The sequence below is a fragment of the Egretta garzetta genome, unplaced genomic scaffold, assembly GCF_000687185.1.
Source record: "Egretta garzetta isolate BGI_Z169 unplaced genomic scaffold, ASM68718v1 scaffold32, whole genome shotgun sequence".
Classification (NCBI taxonomy): domain Eukaryota; kingdom Metazoa; phylum Chordata; class Aves; order Pelecaniformes; family Ardeidae; genus Egretta; species Egretta garzetta.
The window spans coordinates 2,162,918-2,181,211 of NW_009259035.1; the positions used below are offsets into that span (position 1 = coordinate 2,162,918).

At 42.1% G+C, this 18,294-nt stretch overlaps 1 protein-coding gene across 1 annotated transcript in view; it reads right to left on the reverse strand.

The window, feature by feature from the left end:
* SNCA (synuclein alpha) overlaps positions 1 to 17,184 on the reverse strand; it is a 70,368-nt gene extending 53,184 nt beyond the window's left edge. The window contains exons 1-3 of the mRNA XM_009634844.2: positions 17,064 to 17,184; positions 12,548 to 12,589; positions 2,747 to 2,892 (exon numbers count right to left, since the gene is read on the reverse strand). Coding sequence (XP_009633139.1) covers positions 2,747 to 2,892; positions 12,548 to 12,589; positions 17,064 to 17,184 — 309 coding nt within the window. The remainder of the gene's footprint in view (positions 1 to 2,746; positions 2,893 to 12,547; positions 12,590 to 17,063) is intronic.
* Positions 17,185 to 18,294: the final 1,110 nt, after the last annotated feature.

An 18,294-nucleotide genomic window follows, 5' to 3' on the forward strand; every position in this document is an offset into this window, starting at 1 on the left:
ATCCCAGCAAGGAGCAGGGAGTTGGTCTCGATGATCCTTATGTGTCCCTTCTAACTTGAGATATTCTGTGATTCTATATTTATTTCACAGTCCCTGATCCTGTAATTGACGGCAAATAAGCAAACTCCTCCAGCTGCATGGAGGTTGAGTTTATAGCAGCTCACAGAATAATTCAGATTGGAATGGGCCTCAGGAGGTCACCATTTGCTATGTTCAGTTGGAGGATTTGGACTCGATTATGCTGGTCCATGTGAACTGGAAGAAATAATTTGTCACAAGTTTAGAAGCCAACTGAAAGAACAAATTATTGGCAAAAGCCTTTCAGCCTTCTGTGGAAAAATTGCCTGTAATCATGCTTCCACCCACTTCCAATGGATATGCTTCATTTGCAATTCCCTGTCAAACCCCATGACTTCTTTATACTGTGTAAGCAAGGTAAGCATTCACCTTGCACATGGGATACACAGCCATTTGATTTAGGACAGCTCCAAACAGATGTCCATAGGAAGAATAACCTGCCAAAGGCACCGGCTAGCCACGCTGAAGCTCAAGGAATGAATTTTCCAGTCGTGGTCTCTTATTCTCAGTTTAGAGAAGACTAGAGATAACGCAGCCTTAAGAGACATAAACTTACAGAGATAAAATACACAAAGTTACACTGATATTTTGATTATATACCTGGCTGGCACCTTCTCTTATTTCAGAAAGACTTTTTCCTACAAGGGATCTGGGTCCGAATGGTATTCTGAATGCCCACACCTTGTCCCCACCCAACTGCCCATTTACCTGGAAAATCCAAGCAAAAACCTATCTTATGTGCCTCTGAACTGCACAGGAATGCAAAAAATACTAGGTTTCAGAATACTTTTACATGATGAAATTTTGGTGTTAACATTTTTGAAATGGCTACTCATCCCTTGCAAAACCAGTAAGAGACAGAGACGCAGAGCAGTCCGGTAGGAGCCATAGATACTCATCAGCTAGATGGCCATACTGCACAGATAACTGAGAATCTCAGTCTAAGAATACTGGTATCAGGAATCAAATGAATGGTTTTGCGTATCTAAAGAACAAAGCATCAGTTCAGAATAATGATGCTATTTATAGGGCTATGGAATAATATGCACGTACATTATGGATGTTCTTAATTTCACAGATGTCATTTTATTCTGTTAAAGCAATCACGACTCATATTTAAGCGTTACAATATACAGAACAGAATTAAATGAAAGTCAGCAGAGATTTGCTTCATACTTTATAAGGATCTATATGTATATATTAAGATAAAAATATTAGGTATGGTCAATACCAAAGTAGGTAATTGCATATTACAGCAATGATGATCCTTATGACACAGAGTTTGAAGAGCTACGAACAGAACAGAATATTCTCAGCATAAAAACTATGAAAGAGCTTTAGCAGAAACCAGGAGCATAGACTATCGTGGCCATGCCACACCCATGTTTCCCCTGGCAGTTTATTAGATACTTGACTTTGTAAATCCTCAACATAGCTTTTACAATGGACCATGGCCACATCAAAAACAACATTTTACTTATAGCTGAACAAAAAAAAGGACTAAAAAGCCCCGCAGGAAAACCGCTTTGAAAGAGAACAAAACCACTTGGGAGATGTTTTCAAGACCAATCCACCACAGTGGAGCGAACGTCTACCACAACGCAATACCCCTTTTTTTCCCCCCAAACTAGAGCACCAATAGGATTTGTCACACAGACAGAAATACACTTCAGTAACAGATAAGGGTAAAAAAAAGAGATTGTAAGGATTCAATTTTAACAGCTCCTCTGGACACTAACTGGAAATAAGGTACACCATAGAACTTCATGCTAAATCCTTATGACACCCATATTTTTGTGCAAATACTAATGTTCTTTTTCTAACACTTAAACGTTCATACAGAAAACAGTGCAAAAAGAGGTATTTGTCTCTTCTGGGTTACTTTTGCGTCCAAACACCACCATACACATTTTGGAAAGCATCATTCCCACCAGCTACCTGGAATCACTTCACCTAATGTAAGTGGAAGAATATGACTAGAGCGTACCAGCAACAAAAGTGCAGTAACTCTTGGTATTATGCAAATACTTAATGTCCACCTTGGTGCTAGAATAAAAATATCTACAGGGTGTTTTATAGGATGAGCTAGAGCAAATTTAATCTGAAGTGTTCAGACTAGTTTGGGGGCATTTTTGAGTCTAGATCTTGACTTTAAATGCAATGTATCTAACCAGTCGGTGGATTGGTACACGATCCCTTCTGCTCTTTGTCTGCAGAGGATACAAATTGTGCCTGAAAAAAACCCTGAAATTTGCTGTTTGACCTTTCAGCTCTAGCAGGTTGCTTTTCAATCCTGAGTTATTTGGAAAGATGGTTATCTTCCCCTTCAACTGTACAGCACCCTACAGCTGCTGGACCCCACTAGGGGCTGCTGAGTTCAGAATCACCAGATTATACTTTAAACAGTGATCCAAAACCGTTAAGACTTTTCAGAAGAGCAAAGCTGGGTGACCAATCCTATTCAAATTCCCAAATCCTGCAGGTCACTCAAAATACAAGCTATAAGCAGCAGGTATTTTCTTTGCTGTTCATTTGTTTAGCATAATACAAATCACCCTGCACTCACACCACTGACAAACACAAAAGAAAACACTCCATTTGCCCTTCAGTTCAGAGAGGCCGCTCATCATTCACTTATTCATCTGGAAAAGACCGTAAATAAACCAACCTGTTTGGCCAACTGATCCTTCTTCACCAAGCCAGTGGCTGCAGCAATGTTCCCTGCTCCTTCCACTGTCTTCTGGGCCACCGCCGTCACTCCTGTCACCACAGCTCCCCCAACATTAGACACTTGCTCTTTGGTCTTCTCAGCCACTGAGAAGCAGAAGATGGAAAAACACATTATGGCTCTGTGAGCTGTAAGTTTTTCAGAGAATCGTATCTATCACTGACAGCCCAACATCATGAAGAGCCAGAAGGCCATTACATTTTGTGTAGCCCAAGTGGATCTCAAGAAATGAGACTATCCATCTGATACCACTGGAGCAGCAGAGGGGAAAAAAAAAAAAAAAAAAAAGCCTTATTTGATGCTCAATTTCTCCCACCTGACAGACAGTTGACATTTTCATTCACGTCTAGTTGTGGTTTAGGGTAGAAAAATCATTACTTAAGGGCCCTTATTATGCCTGACACCCTGTGTAATGTATCATAATTGCATTCAATATATCCCAGTTTGGAATTGCATTCCGATTAGTCCACCAAACACTTACTGCATGTTGCAGGGCAAGGAAGACAATATTGTTTACATTAGACTCAAAAGCCATTGATTATTCTTTTGTGTTTATTTTTTAAAATATACTTGACTAATAAGCAGAGCTATTGTTGCTCAGAGAACTTCTAATACAGCCTTTTGTCTGGCTCTCTGAGATTTTTGCCCCACTGCTGATGTGTCCATCCATAACACACTATCTACAAAAAGATTGAATGCCAAAGCAAACTGGATTAATAGCTAACTTCCAAGCCCCAGGGAAACAACAACTCATTTAGCCTACATATACATCAGCAGTTGCCATTCTACCTTTCAGAATATTACTGGGCTCTTCTGCAGCCCCAAGGGCTCTTTCTGACAGCAGCTTGCACCACAGTGAAACCGTTCTAAGAAAAGAGATAGGATGACTTCATGCCTTAAAGTTACACAGCCAGATTTTCGGAAAAAAACCCCACATTTACTCATCTAAACAAGGAACTATTCTTCAAAAACATCCACTGATTTGCTTTGTAGTTCTAACTAATCCTATAGTTTCCTTCATCCTGAATCCCATCTGATCCACAAAATGTATTCATAGTCCTATTTGTACCCTTTAAGAGCACAGGATGGCTTCTGCTTGGCAGATAGGCCACACTTTCAGAGACTTTTTTGGGAAGCACATATGAAGAGAAGACTTTCTATAGGTAAATTAGATGTCTTTAATTCCTTGCATAAAGAGAATCAGCTGTCTGTATCACAGGGCACACATCAGAGATTGCTATGATTGACATCAATAAAAATCACATCTCAGGCACATTGTTTACCTTTCTAGCTTTTTCCTAACTGTTGTTATTTAAAGACCCAAATAATAAATATCTGCTGACTGAAAATGGAGGCAGATCATTTAGGACTCATTCTAACTAACTTAAAGTGAAAAATTAGTACCTGATTGAGCATTATCTCTTATGACCAAAACCAGAAGCTTTCATTATAGAGCAGGACAACAATGGACTACACATTGTCTGAAACTAGAAACAGAAAAACGGTCTGTTCCAAAGGTGTCTCAACGTATACATCCCAATAAGACACAAACTCACAAGAAATTTTATTGTATCCATCCAGTACTCTATTGCCATGCTTTTTCCAGGAAAAAAAAAAAAAAAAACCAACCAAATCAAAAGTGGGTTTTGCTGAAAAGCAAATATTGCCCTTAGGGAAGGTTTGACATAATGCTAGCAAGTGCAGGAAGCCATCTATTAAGATGCCTTATTTGATTATCGTCAGCTACAGACTACAAAAGTTCTAGATTCTACACACGAAGTCTATACAGAAAGTTCTTGCAAACACACATCTTAAGGTCTGTGTCCTAGTAACACTTATATCTTCCAAGGAATATTAAGATCTGATTGTGCACAGAGTCTTTCAGAAACAAACTGAGTAACATTATGAGATGGGAACTTGTTAAGACTTTCATATTATTTAGAATAGAAAGAAGAAATCTCAAAGAGAGCTATTTAAAAGATAGCATTTTGCGAAAATAAAAAAAAAGAAAGAAAGAAGGAGAGATGGAGGAGAGATGTGTTTTGAACAAGTTTCAGTATTGCTTTTTATTTTTTTCTCTGTCTCCTTTCTGGGAGAGAATGAAAAAGAAAACAAAACCAACAGGAGGTATATAAATCAAGGACCTTTATATTTTTTTTTTCTCCTGGCTTGCTTTTTTTTTCTTTTTGGTATGGAAGTGGCATACACTGTTTTGAAAACTCCCTTTTCCAAAATACGTTGAATGGCAGAGCATCTAAACCAGACAAATTTGGTAGGCTTGATGCTGACACAGGATCACACGCTCAGCCACTCTTAAGCAGACTCCTCCCTTCTGATAAAATCATAAAGCATGGTTGCACTGGGGTCATCGTCAATAGTCATAATTAGTTTCGTTATCTCAAGATCTTAAAAAACCCTGCACCTCAAAAGCAAAATATGAGGAAATAGAGTGAAATTGGGTGCGCTGTGGATGCTGCAATATAAAACACCCAATTCCTGATGCCACTATTAAAAGCACATTTCACAGACTATGCTGTTATGGCAAGTACAACCAAGTACCAAGACCAACTACCCAGTGGCTGCTGTTCACACTATCGGGGTTTTGGGAAAGTTCTGAAGTCTATTTTCTCCTCCCAGAAACACACTGCCCTAGGAAAGGCTTGCCACATGCAAACAAAACAAAAAAGCAAGGAATCAGGCCACTAACACTGTTACTGGCACAAGAAGATACCTGATAAAAGTAGTAAGAAAAGCAGTATATCCAAGATTGCTTCTATTTCAGACACAGCCTAAGAAAGCTGACACAGAAGGTAGCACGAAAGATCTCTCATAGACTGCTTCAGAAGTCAGAGCCATGACAATAAATCCAGCAAACTACAGACATAGCACAGATTTGCAAACACACGCATACCAGCAGGAGAAAGAGAGTCTTCCTGTCTATAAGGAATACCTAAACACTATCAAAGTCCCTATTACCAGAGCGCCTCTGGAAATAAGCTCCAGCTTGGTGACCCTTCAGCTCTGGAACCCTAGCAACAGGAGAAATAAAAACAAAATAGGCTTCCAGTCTCATATATTTTATTGTTTACACTAGGTAGTAACAGGGGAAGAGCATTAAGTGTGCACAAAGAATGCAGAGGGTTGACACCGACTAATTAAATTAATCTGAATACCAGGTTGTTTAATGATCTTGAGCCATTAAGTCTTTGTAAAGCTGATCATAGAATCATAGAATGTTTTGGGTTGGAAGGGACCCCTAGAGGTCATCTAGTCCAACCCCCCTGCAGGGAACAGGGACACCGCTAACCAGATCAGGTTGCTCAGAGCCCCGTCCAACCTGGCCTTGAATGTTTCCAGGGATGGGGCCTCCGCTACCTCTCTGGGCAACCCATTCCAGTGTTTTACCACCCTCATCATATAGAATTTCTTCCTTATATCCAGTCTAAACCCACCCTGTTTAAATGTAAAACCATTACCCCTTGTCCTGTCACAGCTGACCCTACTAAAAAGATTGTCCCCATCTTTCCTATAGACCCCCTTTAGGTACTGAAAGGCCGCAATCAGGTCTCCCTGCAGCCTTCTCTTCTCCAGGCTGAACAAGCCCAACTCTCTCAGCCTGTCCTCATAGGAGAGGAGCTCCAGCCCTCGGATCATTTTTGTAGCCCTCCTCTGGACCTGCTTTGCATCACAGTGCGGAGAAACAGTAAATCAGCTCCTGCAGAGCTCTGCTGTGCTACGGCCTGATGACTTGTGTCCATCTATGCAGAGACTGTCCATTCCAGTAAATGATCCCGGGAGTGTACACAGTGACCATGCCAAGGCTAACTTTGAAACTGAAGTTCCAATACAGCCTATAGCACTCTGCAAAAATTATTAGCTTTGAAGCTTTCTTTTCCCTACTTGTTTGAGACAACTGGGTAACATACGATATCAATGTGAAACCTTTGGAGCAATTCAAAATGGGAACTAGTTGCTTTCCATTTTAAACAATAAAAGTAGATGAAAACCACAAGATTTCTCTGAATTACTGACATTACTCTTACTGCACTAAATGTACTTTTGAATATGTATTTCAGACAATAAGGTTGCCTTAGGTACTTGATGAATTAATTTACAAAGCAACCAGAAATACATTGGGGGGTTCTTTAATTCTTATAATTTACTGTAAGATACCTGATGGAGTTAAAACAAACACAACAGCAATACTAAAACAAATACAACAGCAATGACTAAGAATGTTAACTACCAGAATGATCAGATAAACGAATTAAGCAAACCGCTGGACTATGGTTCATAACTGTTGATATTGTGGCTTGACTCAGGTTCAGGAAACAGACACATGGCTGAAGTATCAAGGGCTTTTTGGCCCTGATCTTTTGTACAGACCAGTGCTTTACTTTGATTATCAGGAGATGGACTGTGAATATTTCATCTTGCATACTGTTTATTTCTGGACATTTATCCCTGGGAGATAAGCAAGATGGATGAATTATGCATTTACAGCCAAAGGCCAGTAGACATGTAAATTAGGCAGGCAAGTCAGATACACAAGCTAGCACCCCATAAAACCAACAAGCAAAGCTTCTTCACCTTCAGAAGTTCTGAGAAAGGGTGACCTGACAACTAACATGCTCACTGTATTCCTGTGAATCACAGCCTCGTATCCTCATTTTACAGTGTCTCGATGCCACTAAACCTGGTACAAATCAGGTCATAACTTCATTTAAAGCAAGAAACATCTCAGTCTAGTATTGCTTGGTTTGGAAAGCAACTGACCATTTAGTTGTTCAGCACTTTGAGGTCTGTCAGTTCCTCAACCCTTCACCAGCAAAGGGTTTTAAACCACAAACTACTCAAAAATAGCAAAACTAGCAAGACCTTGGAACTCAGGCAGTAAGCAAAGACTGACTGAACTAACTGCGACACACGCTAATTTTGATACGTGATTCTACTGTGCATTTGACTATCTCCAACCTCTTGAAACATTTTTATTCACATAACAAAATGTGTTATTTCACCTCAGGTTTCATATGGTATTAACACCCTGGTGCATCATAAGACCACCAGAACTGGCAAACTCCTAGTCCTATAAAAAGAGACAAGCAGGTCTTTACAACTGCCCTAAAAGGCAGTTTTGTCCCATCAACTTTAATAGCATTGATTTAAATGGATTTGATTTCTAAGACAACTTCACTAGCATTTCTCAGTGTCTTCATATTATATCTCACAGCATTGCTACAGTGAACCCAAATCTGGTTTTACCCACCCTCTCTGCTTGCCAGAACAACTCTTCATAGACTTGCAATTAAAAAAAAAAAATTAAAAATTTAAAATATATGCCCAAGCAATTCCTCTGCTGTTACACTACCAATCCCACACTGCTTCATTTTAGAAACTGCACTCACTGCATTTTGCATTAGGTCTCCTTACTGCTGCATTTCCACCCGAACATCCTCTGTTCATTTTCTGTTTTCATTCAACAGCCAAACTCCTTTCCAACAGTTGAATAGGCTAGAAGCAGCAAACTGTGGCACAGAACCCACCCTTCCCAAGCTTTAGGTGTTTCACTTTGCGTCACCCGTTTCCCAAAGCGGGCGAGGAGCGACCATTGCTTTGCCTAAAATTTGCAGTAACTCTTCTGAATTTTCTATTCATAGGTACAGCACGTAACAGATGTGCTCTCCTTATGTTTGTCTTTATAGTCTGTTTTTGTATCTTCCAGAAGAAAACTCAACATCTTTTCAAACCCGTCAAAAATTCTGTTCATCTACTTAAATTTTCCCATCTCACTACACATACTGCAACCAGACAAAGATGGATGCTTGCAGCATTCAGGATTGGTTGTTTCTCTCAGGAGCAGGAGGGTAAGAAGTTCCCCACTAAGTTAGCCTGCTATAGAGCCCCAGTGCTTCAGCAAGTTTCACACTTGCGCAAATGCCCTTGACCTTTATTCTGCCACAGCCCAGCTTGGTGAAGATCACCTCTGCTAGCTTGCTTGCCTAGTGCTGTCAGTTGCTGTTCCCACATCTGTGATGATATTAGGTACATGTGCCTCAAATCTCATTCTACTGCAGTCTTCTGCAGGTTATAGTAATGATCTCTTAATTGAGGTCTAACAAGCTGAGATTTCAAACCTCGTAACAAGAACATGCATGTTTAGCCTGAGGCTAAACTCCGAAGGACTACCATAGATGTTCTGTTCAGTTTTGTTACTAAAAATACCCTTGACTGACTTCTCAAACATATATTTGGGTTGTGATATGCAAAATGTCTACATGAAGCCAGCAGAAATGAAGAAATAGAAGCAATTGCTTGGGGTCCAGAAAGAGAGAAAGCCTTTAAAACTCTAAAGTCAGCTTTAGGTCTTCCAGATTATACCAAACCCTTTAAATTATATTGTGATGAAACAAAGGTAATAGCAAAAGGAATATTAGTGCAAACTTTGGGACCTTATGAGAGGCCCGTAGCCTATTTTTCTGCCTCTCTAGATAGTGTAATTAAAGGTAGGCAAAACCCCACCTGCCCTAGAAAACCCCGCAGCTGTTTGTGGTAGGTCTCAGCAGTTCCTGTATTGCTTTTATTCTTTCGGGGTCTATTTCTCTTTTTCCTGGACTTAGAAAAAATCCCAAATATTTTACTTTTGTTTGACAAAATTGTAACTTAGATGGAGAAACTCAGTGACCTTTTTTTACCAATTGTCTACATAAATACTGGATATCACAAATACAATCGGTTTTGGTTTTACTTCCAAGTAACAAATCATCCACATACTGAATCAAAACAGATTTACATGGAAACACAAGGTCTTGTAAATCATTCTTTAGAATTTGTGAAAATATAGTTGGTGAACTAGTAAATCCTTGGGGTAACCGTGTCCAAGTTAATTGTTTTCCCTGCCAAGTAAAGGCAAAACTGTGTTGGCTTTCTTCAGCAGATACTAAGTACTGTCAAGTTAAGTTTACCTACAGTGGTTTATCCATTGCATTGGCTTATGTGATCACAGGTGAATGATACACTGGCTGTACACAGAAAAAAAGAAAGAAGAAATCCTTTTCTACTCCCTTACTTACTTGATTTCTAATTTCTTAGGGAAAAAAACACCTTAAATTTCTTGACTACACATTTTCTTCAGATCTCCAGAAGTTCTACAGCAGAAAATGACACATTCTATTCATGCACTATGGTCAGCTGAAGTTTTCCTGCACTCTGCAGAGATCAAAGACTTCCATTCATTTCACCACTTACTACAAATTATTGGTTACTGCTTTCAGTTCATACCTAAAATGATCCCTGCAAATCAATTTAAAATGCAAATTTACTCTTTTTCAGTGTAAAAATGCTAATGTGAATATACATGCCCCGCATTAACTTCAAAGTTTGAAAGTGCTGTTGCTACTGAGAGATTAGGCAGTTCCAAAAAAAACATTTCAAAACCTTCACGACAGTGACAAATTCAAATCAGTTCACTGAAACTCTGAAATTTGCTTCTTTCTTGTAAGCCATTTCCCTTCTATCTTCCCATCCAACCAGCTCCAGTGGGATGCATTGATGAGTCACAAGAATCTTATAGGAGTGGAGGGAGCGATGGGGCACGTCCACACTGCCGCGGCAGCACCACTGTGGGCGCAGCAAGCACACCTCATCTGAAACTGCACCAGCTGTGTGCTGCTGGAAGCAGACCTCAGGCTGGGATGAAGAACCACTAAGAACACAGGTGATGCTCAGGTATGAAGCTCACATGGAATTCTCTGCGGCCACAGATGTACCAGTTCAAAGCCCTACTCAATCAGTCCTGCCAGTTTAGGAGCAAAGACACATTTTCCTCACTGGGACAGGGGGATCCCATCAGGCCCTAGCAGACCCTGCGTTTCAGAGAGTCTTCCATGATTATAAAAACCAAAGTTCTGGCAGAGGCAGCAGTCCTGGAGCCATTGCCTTGGGCATGCCTGTTTCTTGCAAAGTCTCTCCCCATTAATGGGAGGATTAAGGAAAACACTACCTGTGCTCCTGAACCATTTAGCAGTCCTTGCCGGGCCCTGCAATCCCTTTTGATCGACCTTGCACTTCTGGTTGCAACATCATTAGTACTCAGATGAAAGATCGGGAGCAGGTAATAGTCTGAAGGTTGTACTAAGCTCATCAGTCACCTAGTAACATCCCCGACTGGGGCCACGGAGAGGCAGCAAACTTCCCTGAGAAGACTGTCTGGTCAGCAAATGGGTGCCTCCGTTCTGCTCAGGAGGGAGTCACCAATGACCATAACTTGCCGTTGTTTTCTTTCTCGGCACTGGTCTTAATGCAGGTCTTGCTGCAAGGGGTTGGCTGATGTGCCCTTGGTGAGGGTACTTACACAGGTTCCTCCTCTTATATTGTATCGCGCACTTTGTCTACCATACCCAGAGCATCGCACCTATTCTGTAAAGGCAGCAGGGAGAGGGTTCCTCTCACAGCTCCATGCAGTAACCTGCTTCCACCCCTCCCTATCCCCCATAACGCTTCCTTCCTCCTGGCACAAAACACATCCTGGACCCACCTCCATAGCAGCCACACTGAGCTGGCTCATGTGCACCAGAGATGGCGGAGCACAGCTCCATGGGGCGATCTCCTCCTCAGACCCTCAAACTCAGTCTGCCCACCTCCTCCTGCAGCTCAGCCACTGTGCAGAGCAGCTCATCCGCTGGGCTGCACCTCCCGCAGGCGTGCAGGCTATCGCCCTCCAGCTCAGGGCGTAGCCCCATGCACACACCCCACAGCCTGAAGCCTGGGTGGTTGCACACCCTGACAGGAGCTCATCCCCTCAGCGGGTCACGCTGCAATCGTCATGCAACAGTTACACCATACTGCAGTTATACAGCAACCAGCCTAACGGCAGCTGCGATTGTACGACTGGGCTAAGTTAGTGACCGTGGAAGAGAAACTCCATTTTACATCCCGGCTTCACTGGGGACAGTCTGAAAGACCTAAGCACAGACACACTGCTGACCTCGTTTGCCTTAACCGTAAATGCTCCCTGCAGTCCTTCCCTTCTACCTAGCTCCTATAGCCCCTACTGTATGAAGGAGGCTCCTTCTACATTATTTTCCCTCCTTTGTTTGTTGCAGTAATTCCCATCTCTTCCACCAGCGTCAGTCCTGCCTGACTATGAGCTCCTAAATCAGCAGACTGAAGTCCTCCTTCAGTGGCATCCCTCTCCTTCACTGCCACCTCCAGATCCCACTTTTCTGCCTCCTCAGATCACAAGGAGACAAACCTGGGCACCCAAGCCAGGCTTTCAGTTTCTATAGGTTGATGTTTTTCATAGGAAAAAAAAAAAAAAAAATTAAGGAAGACTTCACACATTTTTATGCCAACTAGTATTTAACTTTCCAGCACAGAATATTTCACCTTTGGCAATAAACAAGCAACAGAAAGATCCTTTATTTCTACAAAAGCAAGTTATTCCCTTCTGTTTAGGAATTTGGTTTCATTAGTCTCCCTCATACTAGTACAGCTTGACTTTGATTCAGAGCAACCCTCAGAAAACCCTTCTCACACAGAAACAACTATATTAAATTTACATATTTGATTGTAAAATAGTGTATGCATTTTTACAAAATGAATGTTGCTTTTTGCCTCTTGATTTTTCTAAGTTTTTCTATGATTCATGAGCGCTTTTAAAAAAATACACAGAATTTTTAACAGCTAAATGGCTGGTTAATCAAACATAGGGAGGCAGCTGAAATTAAGAGAGAATTGTCTTACCTGTTGTGACACCATGAACAACTCCCTCCTTGGTCCTGGAACCTAAACAAAAAACAATATTAGGTTGAAAATACATGTTCTTAAGTACTGGTAAAGACTAGAAGGATGATAAAGAGAGATGAATATATAGATTACATATAGTTGCATACAGTATTTCCTAAGTTTATTAAAATTAATTCAAGATAATTCAACCTAGTGGAAAGGCAAAACCATCAATAAAGAGCAAATGCATGAATGGATATTGACTGTGGAAAGGTGAATAATACTGGAAACATTTCTGCAGCTTATTTCTTGCATGTACTGACTTCCTTGCCATCTTCTTAATAGCTGTGTTAATTAAGTCTCCTGCTTTGCAAACTCACATGGATGACTGCACGGAAACCACGTTACTGTTAACGTTCTAAGGAGACTCATGCATGCATTCGCAGATCAGAGCCAAAGCTTCCAGAAGATGGGCTTTGAGTCCCTTGCCTACTCCGCTGCCTTTTCTATTACCAAAGGAAAATAAGAGACCTTATGACAAGAGAGCGCAGCAGGGGAATTCAGATGGTCTTGCCAAATAGGTCATGACTGCACTGTTCTACCCTAAGGCCATGTGCCAGCTAAGCACCGGCAGTAGTAAACAACTCATCCGCTAGCCACCCTGCCCCTGATAAACTATTCCTTCGTTCTGCTAGGGTATAACACATCAAAAATTATCAGACTGGAAACTTCCATTCCTGAGCACTGAACACACACTCACGAGTTAACTGCGCAAAAACTTCAGCTCCCTGGTAGCCACACAGAGCTCAGAGGGACTCATGAGCAGTATGGCACAGAGAGCACGCAAGAGCATCCTTCTTGCTCGCAGTTACTTGTTTCAAAGCGAGTGGGGGTAAGCATTGCCACTCATTTCCTCACTGTTTCACACCAGCAGCTCTTGAAGGGTGCAGAGACCCCAGCTTTAAATTTATGGCACATACAATGCAGCACAAGACTGCTGAGTCCCAGTCCTCCTTCCTAATCAATGATCAGGCCATTCTTTGGCATAGGGAAAGGTCCCGATGCTGTGCTTGTACGAGTCAAGACAGAGCCACTGATTTCAGGTGGCCAATCCATCAGCAGATGAATTTAGGGGAAAAGTAACTGAAAGCATAAAAACACACCATAGACTATATAAGAGGAGTGTGGCCAGCAGGTCGAGGGAGGTTATCCTCCCCCTCTACTCTGCCCTGGCGGGGCCCCCCCTGGAGTACTGTGTCCAGCTCTGGGCTCCCCAGTTCAAGAAAGATGAGGAACTCATAGAGAGAGTCCAGAGGAGAGCAACTAGGATGATAAAGGGACTGGAGCATCTCCCTTATGAGGAAAGGCTGAGAGAGTTGGGCTTGTTCAGCCTGAAGAAGAGAAGACTGAGAGGGGACCTCATCAATACATACAAATATCTTAAGGGTGAAAGTCATGAGGATGGAGCCAGACTCTTGGCAGTGGTGTCCAGCGACAGGACAAGGGGCAATAGGTACAAACTGAGACAGAAGAGGTTTCAGTTGAATATGAGGAAAAACTTCTTTACTCTAAGGGTGACGGAGCACTGGAACAGGCTGCCCAGGGGGGTTGTGGAGTCTCCTTCTCTGGAGATATTCAAAGCCCACCTGGACCATGTCCTATGCAACCTGCTCTAGGAGAACCTGCTTTAGCAGGGGTGTCGGACTAGATGATCTCCCGAGGTCCCTTCCAACCCTTCACAGAATCACAAGGGTTGGAAGGGACCTCGGGAGGTCATCTAGTCCAACCCCCCTGCTAAAGCAGGCTCTCCTAGAGCATTCTACACAGGACTTGCGATTCTGCAATCATATTGAACAGTATCTGGGGTGTTAAAAAGCAGGACAAAGACAGTGGACTGAGGGTAGAAAGAACAGACTTCAGCATGGAGAAGGAAAAAAATCCCCAGTTAAACCTCTAATACACCACTCTTCCTTAGCTCTAAGTTTTTCCCTGTGCCACAGGGAACCTTTCTTGTGCCAAAAAAAAAAAAAAAAAGTTACAACAACCATGTTCATGTTTCATCCCAAGCAGTAGCTTTTGTTAACAGAACTCTTACCAGGTAGAATTATGTTACCATCTTTCACATAATAGCTAACAGCAACGTGGACAGAAAGGTTCAGATGCTTTCAACATTTACTTCAATTCCACTGATTTCATAGTGGAGACCATATCACCTAGGGATCTGGACCGAAGACTTCGCATCTTATTAATTCTCCAGCAGCAATGGAAGGCTGAATGTTGTGGAGCTGACTGTCGAAATGGAAAATGATTAACAGGTCCCTCTCAGTCCAATGTTGTTAGGGTTTTTTTGCAAGATGTCAGGCAGCTTTCACAGCATAACCTGGCTGTGAAACCCAGATCTGAAAACCCAACTATAGAGAAAGGGCAAGAGAAACCCTCAGGAGCTCTAAGGCAGCGTGCTGCTCCTCTCCTCTTAAAGGAGTTTCACCACCTTTTGCATCGCAACTGCTATCAGCCCACAGAGCCGAGAGATTATCACACCAGCCTTTGCTAATGCTGCTCAGGAGAAGAGCTGCCCCTGCTGTGTGCTTGGAAGTAGACAGAAATACCCAGCTCCTCGTTTCCCCCTCGCCCTAATCGATCCTGTTGAAACCTCAGCTGGGAAACTGTGGCTCCCTGCAAGCAAGTACGGGCAGGCATGCACCCGGACACAAGAGCTGCCAGAGCTCCTGGAGACACCTTCCAATTTAGGGCTTTTCCACCTGCAAGACTGAAACTGTGCATATAGCTCTTTTCCCCTGAAAAGCAGACATTTGCTGTGGGAAGGATCCTTCACCATTACTACAGTTAGATGTATGGGCCCCTATCACCACAGCTCAGGGCTCCACTGTCCACACTATTTTATTCTTGAAATAAATAGCAAGCCTGCCCTCCAAAGTTCAACCTCAGCAAAAGCGTCCCTGAAGACAATAGGAAATCTGTTGCCTTTGGGAGCAGAACTAGGTTCAAATATTATTACGGTCTGAAGAACAGGCCAAACACAAAGATTAATCCGGCACACAATGCAGGTTTCTCATACAAGTGAATCAATGACTCTAGAAGCATGGTCAGGAACTGTAAGAAAAGAAAAAAAAAAGAAAGCCCTACGCCTGAAAAATAACTCCAGGATCAAGTACAATGTACAGTGAAAGAACATCTATTTTGATATATTGAAAATGAGCAGATGCTCATTTTAAAATAGACTCATCTTACAATTAGTTTTCAAAATGACTGCCATCTCTGTTGGCAAGAACACCAAGCTTTGCTACGGCTTAGCAGGAGAAAAGCATATTCCAAATGAGTAGTCCAAACTATCTGGAGCAGAAATAATTTGTTACAGACTGGCACTAGCCTGCAAAGGCAGAGAGGGAATCCTGAAAAGACATCAGAATTGCAGAGACCTCAGTGCTCCCATTTAAAAGAAATGCCTCTAGTTTTCAACTCTGTTTAACTTTGATACCTGTGCACATCTCCCTAGGTACACACAGCACTCATTACAGAACTGACCTGCTATAAAACCAGCAAAAAAGAAAGGACCTACAGAAAAGAGTATCTTTTCCCCTCCATTCTTTTATAGACCAACTTTATTTGATGAATAGGAGAAACAGATCCATAATTATTTTTTTTAAATGACCTCATATGGTCTTGGCATTTTTCATGGCAGCATTTGCAAGATAGTCCTCTAAAGCCCAAAATTCCTACGTAAAGATGATGATCGGCACAATCAAAGCACTGATCTGGGATTTGAAAATAATTTTATCCCTAGCTCTGTGCAAGACTCCTGTTTGGCCTAGATAAGTCACTTAACAAGTGCTATGCTACCTTGGGGTCTACCTGCCCTACCTCATTAACCATAGTGGCTCTTCCTTGAGAAGTCATGGAAAATATCTGCTATGGATAAGCAGTAGTAAGTACAGAGCATGCAGCTAATTTCAAAAGATGAGGAGATGACATTTTGCCATACAAAATGTTACTGTCGACATGCCTTGCAGTCAGCATGGCTTATGCTCAGTTCCTGAATTAACCTCAAGTTTCTTCTCTTAAAATCCCACTTAAAACCCATGTGTTCTATGAGATGCTGTGAAGCTGCCTCCCACTTCAGCTTTTACATATTATTTTTTTTAATTTCATTTTACTTTACTAACTGCCCCTTCAGTCTTAAACTAGCAAACTTCTTGAATACGAGTTCCAGCTGGTGGCCTGGACCAGAAGGCACCTCCCACAACGTGACCTCGTTCGGTATGGCGTTAGAGATGCAGCTCCACAGAGCAGTAATGCGTGGCCAGCACAACGCAGTGACATAAGAACCAATATTTGGCTTCAAAGAGCTGGAGCTCAGGAGGGCACAACTCTCCTCGTTTGTTTTGCAATGGTGTCCTATTAGTGATTACATTTTTTTTTTCTTTTTTTTCCCCAGAAGAATAGGTCTGATGAGGATCCAGCAGCAAACGTCAGGGTACACCAACCAGCAGCGTCACCTCTGCTGTCCACCTACCCACATAGAGGACACCCTCTTTCGTCTTCCCTGCCGCTTCTGCCACACCCTGCTTGGTTTTTTCTGCTGCTGCTACGACTCCCTCCTTTGCCTTGGAAAGTCCTTTCATGAACACATCCATGGCTGAAGAATTTCTTCACACAGCTCTAGAGAGAAAAAAGACAGGACACTTTCAGAAAGGTTTTTTTTTCAGCTTTTTATCCCAGAAAGGAGAGAAAATTTCATCCAAACTGAATGGGATCACAATTACTTAAAGATTATATTATTTATACCCCCATATTACGCAGCTTTCATCCACATCTCTATTAGCAATACACAAACACCTCTCTGTATTTCAGATAGAAAGAATAGTTAAATAACCAGAAAAACAAGGAGTATGGTTACATGAATCACCTGTACATTTTCTCACATGCTGCCATACATAGTAAGTTAAACAGCACTGGGATCCTACAGAGAGGTTGCTGATAACACAGCTCTGGTTGGAAGATGGATTCACTGGTACGACAAGCCCCTTCCTTGCCTACCAAGGCATCATTTCCTCCAAAGGACAGTTCTGTACACATGCTGATTGCAAGATTTAGCCCCACGATTTGATGATACTCCACCTCTCATCCAGAGGAAAAAGCCGTCTTAAGGAAACAGTAGCAACTTCAAAAAAACCCCTGAAAAACCACACCACCTTCCAAATGGCAAATGTTCACTTGCTGTAAGAAGCTGCCATTACAAGCCAGAGGGACTGGAGCAAACAGAAAATGTTGCTTTTCCAATAGTCCCACATTTTGTGCGCAGTCCACATCACTCTTCTGGAAATCGAGTTTTACCGAATGGGTTCATTGCATGTATTAGGACCGAGAAAAGACTTCACTAAAAAGCAAAAGCAAGAATGCAGGATTTTAAAAGCATTGCACTGAAGCTACCAAGCAAATTCTGCGGCAGCTATACAACCCAGTGCTACACTGAAACTACTAAAATAGTAATTAAACCCAAGAAGTCAGGGTCGCTTCAGTGAACCCATTATCAATAGCCCTTTCTCCCCCTCCACCCACACGGAAAGAAGCGCTGCCTGCTATTTTCTTTTCTGTGCCGGAGGCTGAGTAGGAGGAATGGATGTCTAGGAAGGCATCCGGGCTGCTGCAGCTTTCTACTAACTCGTGACGAGTGTGAGAAGAAAGGCAGCATTCGTGCTCCAGCCAAACTGCCTACGGTGCCCGCCACCCTGGGGCTGGGGATG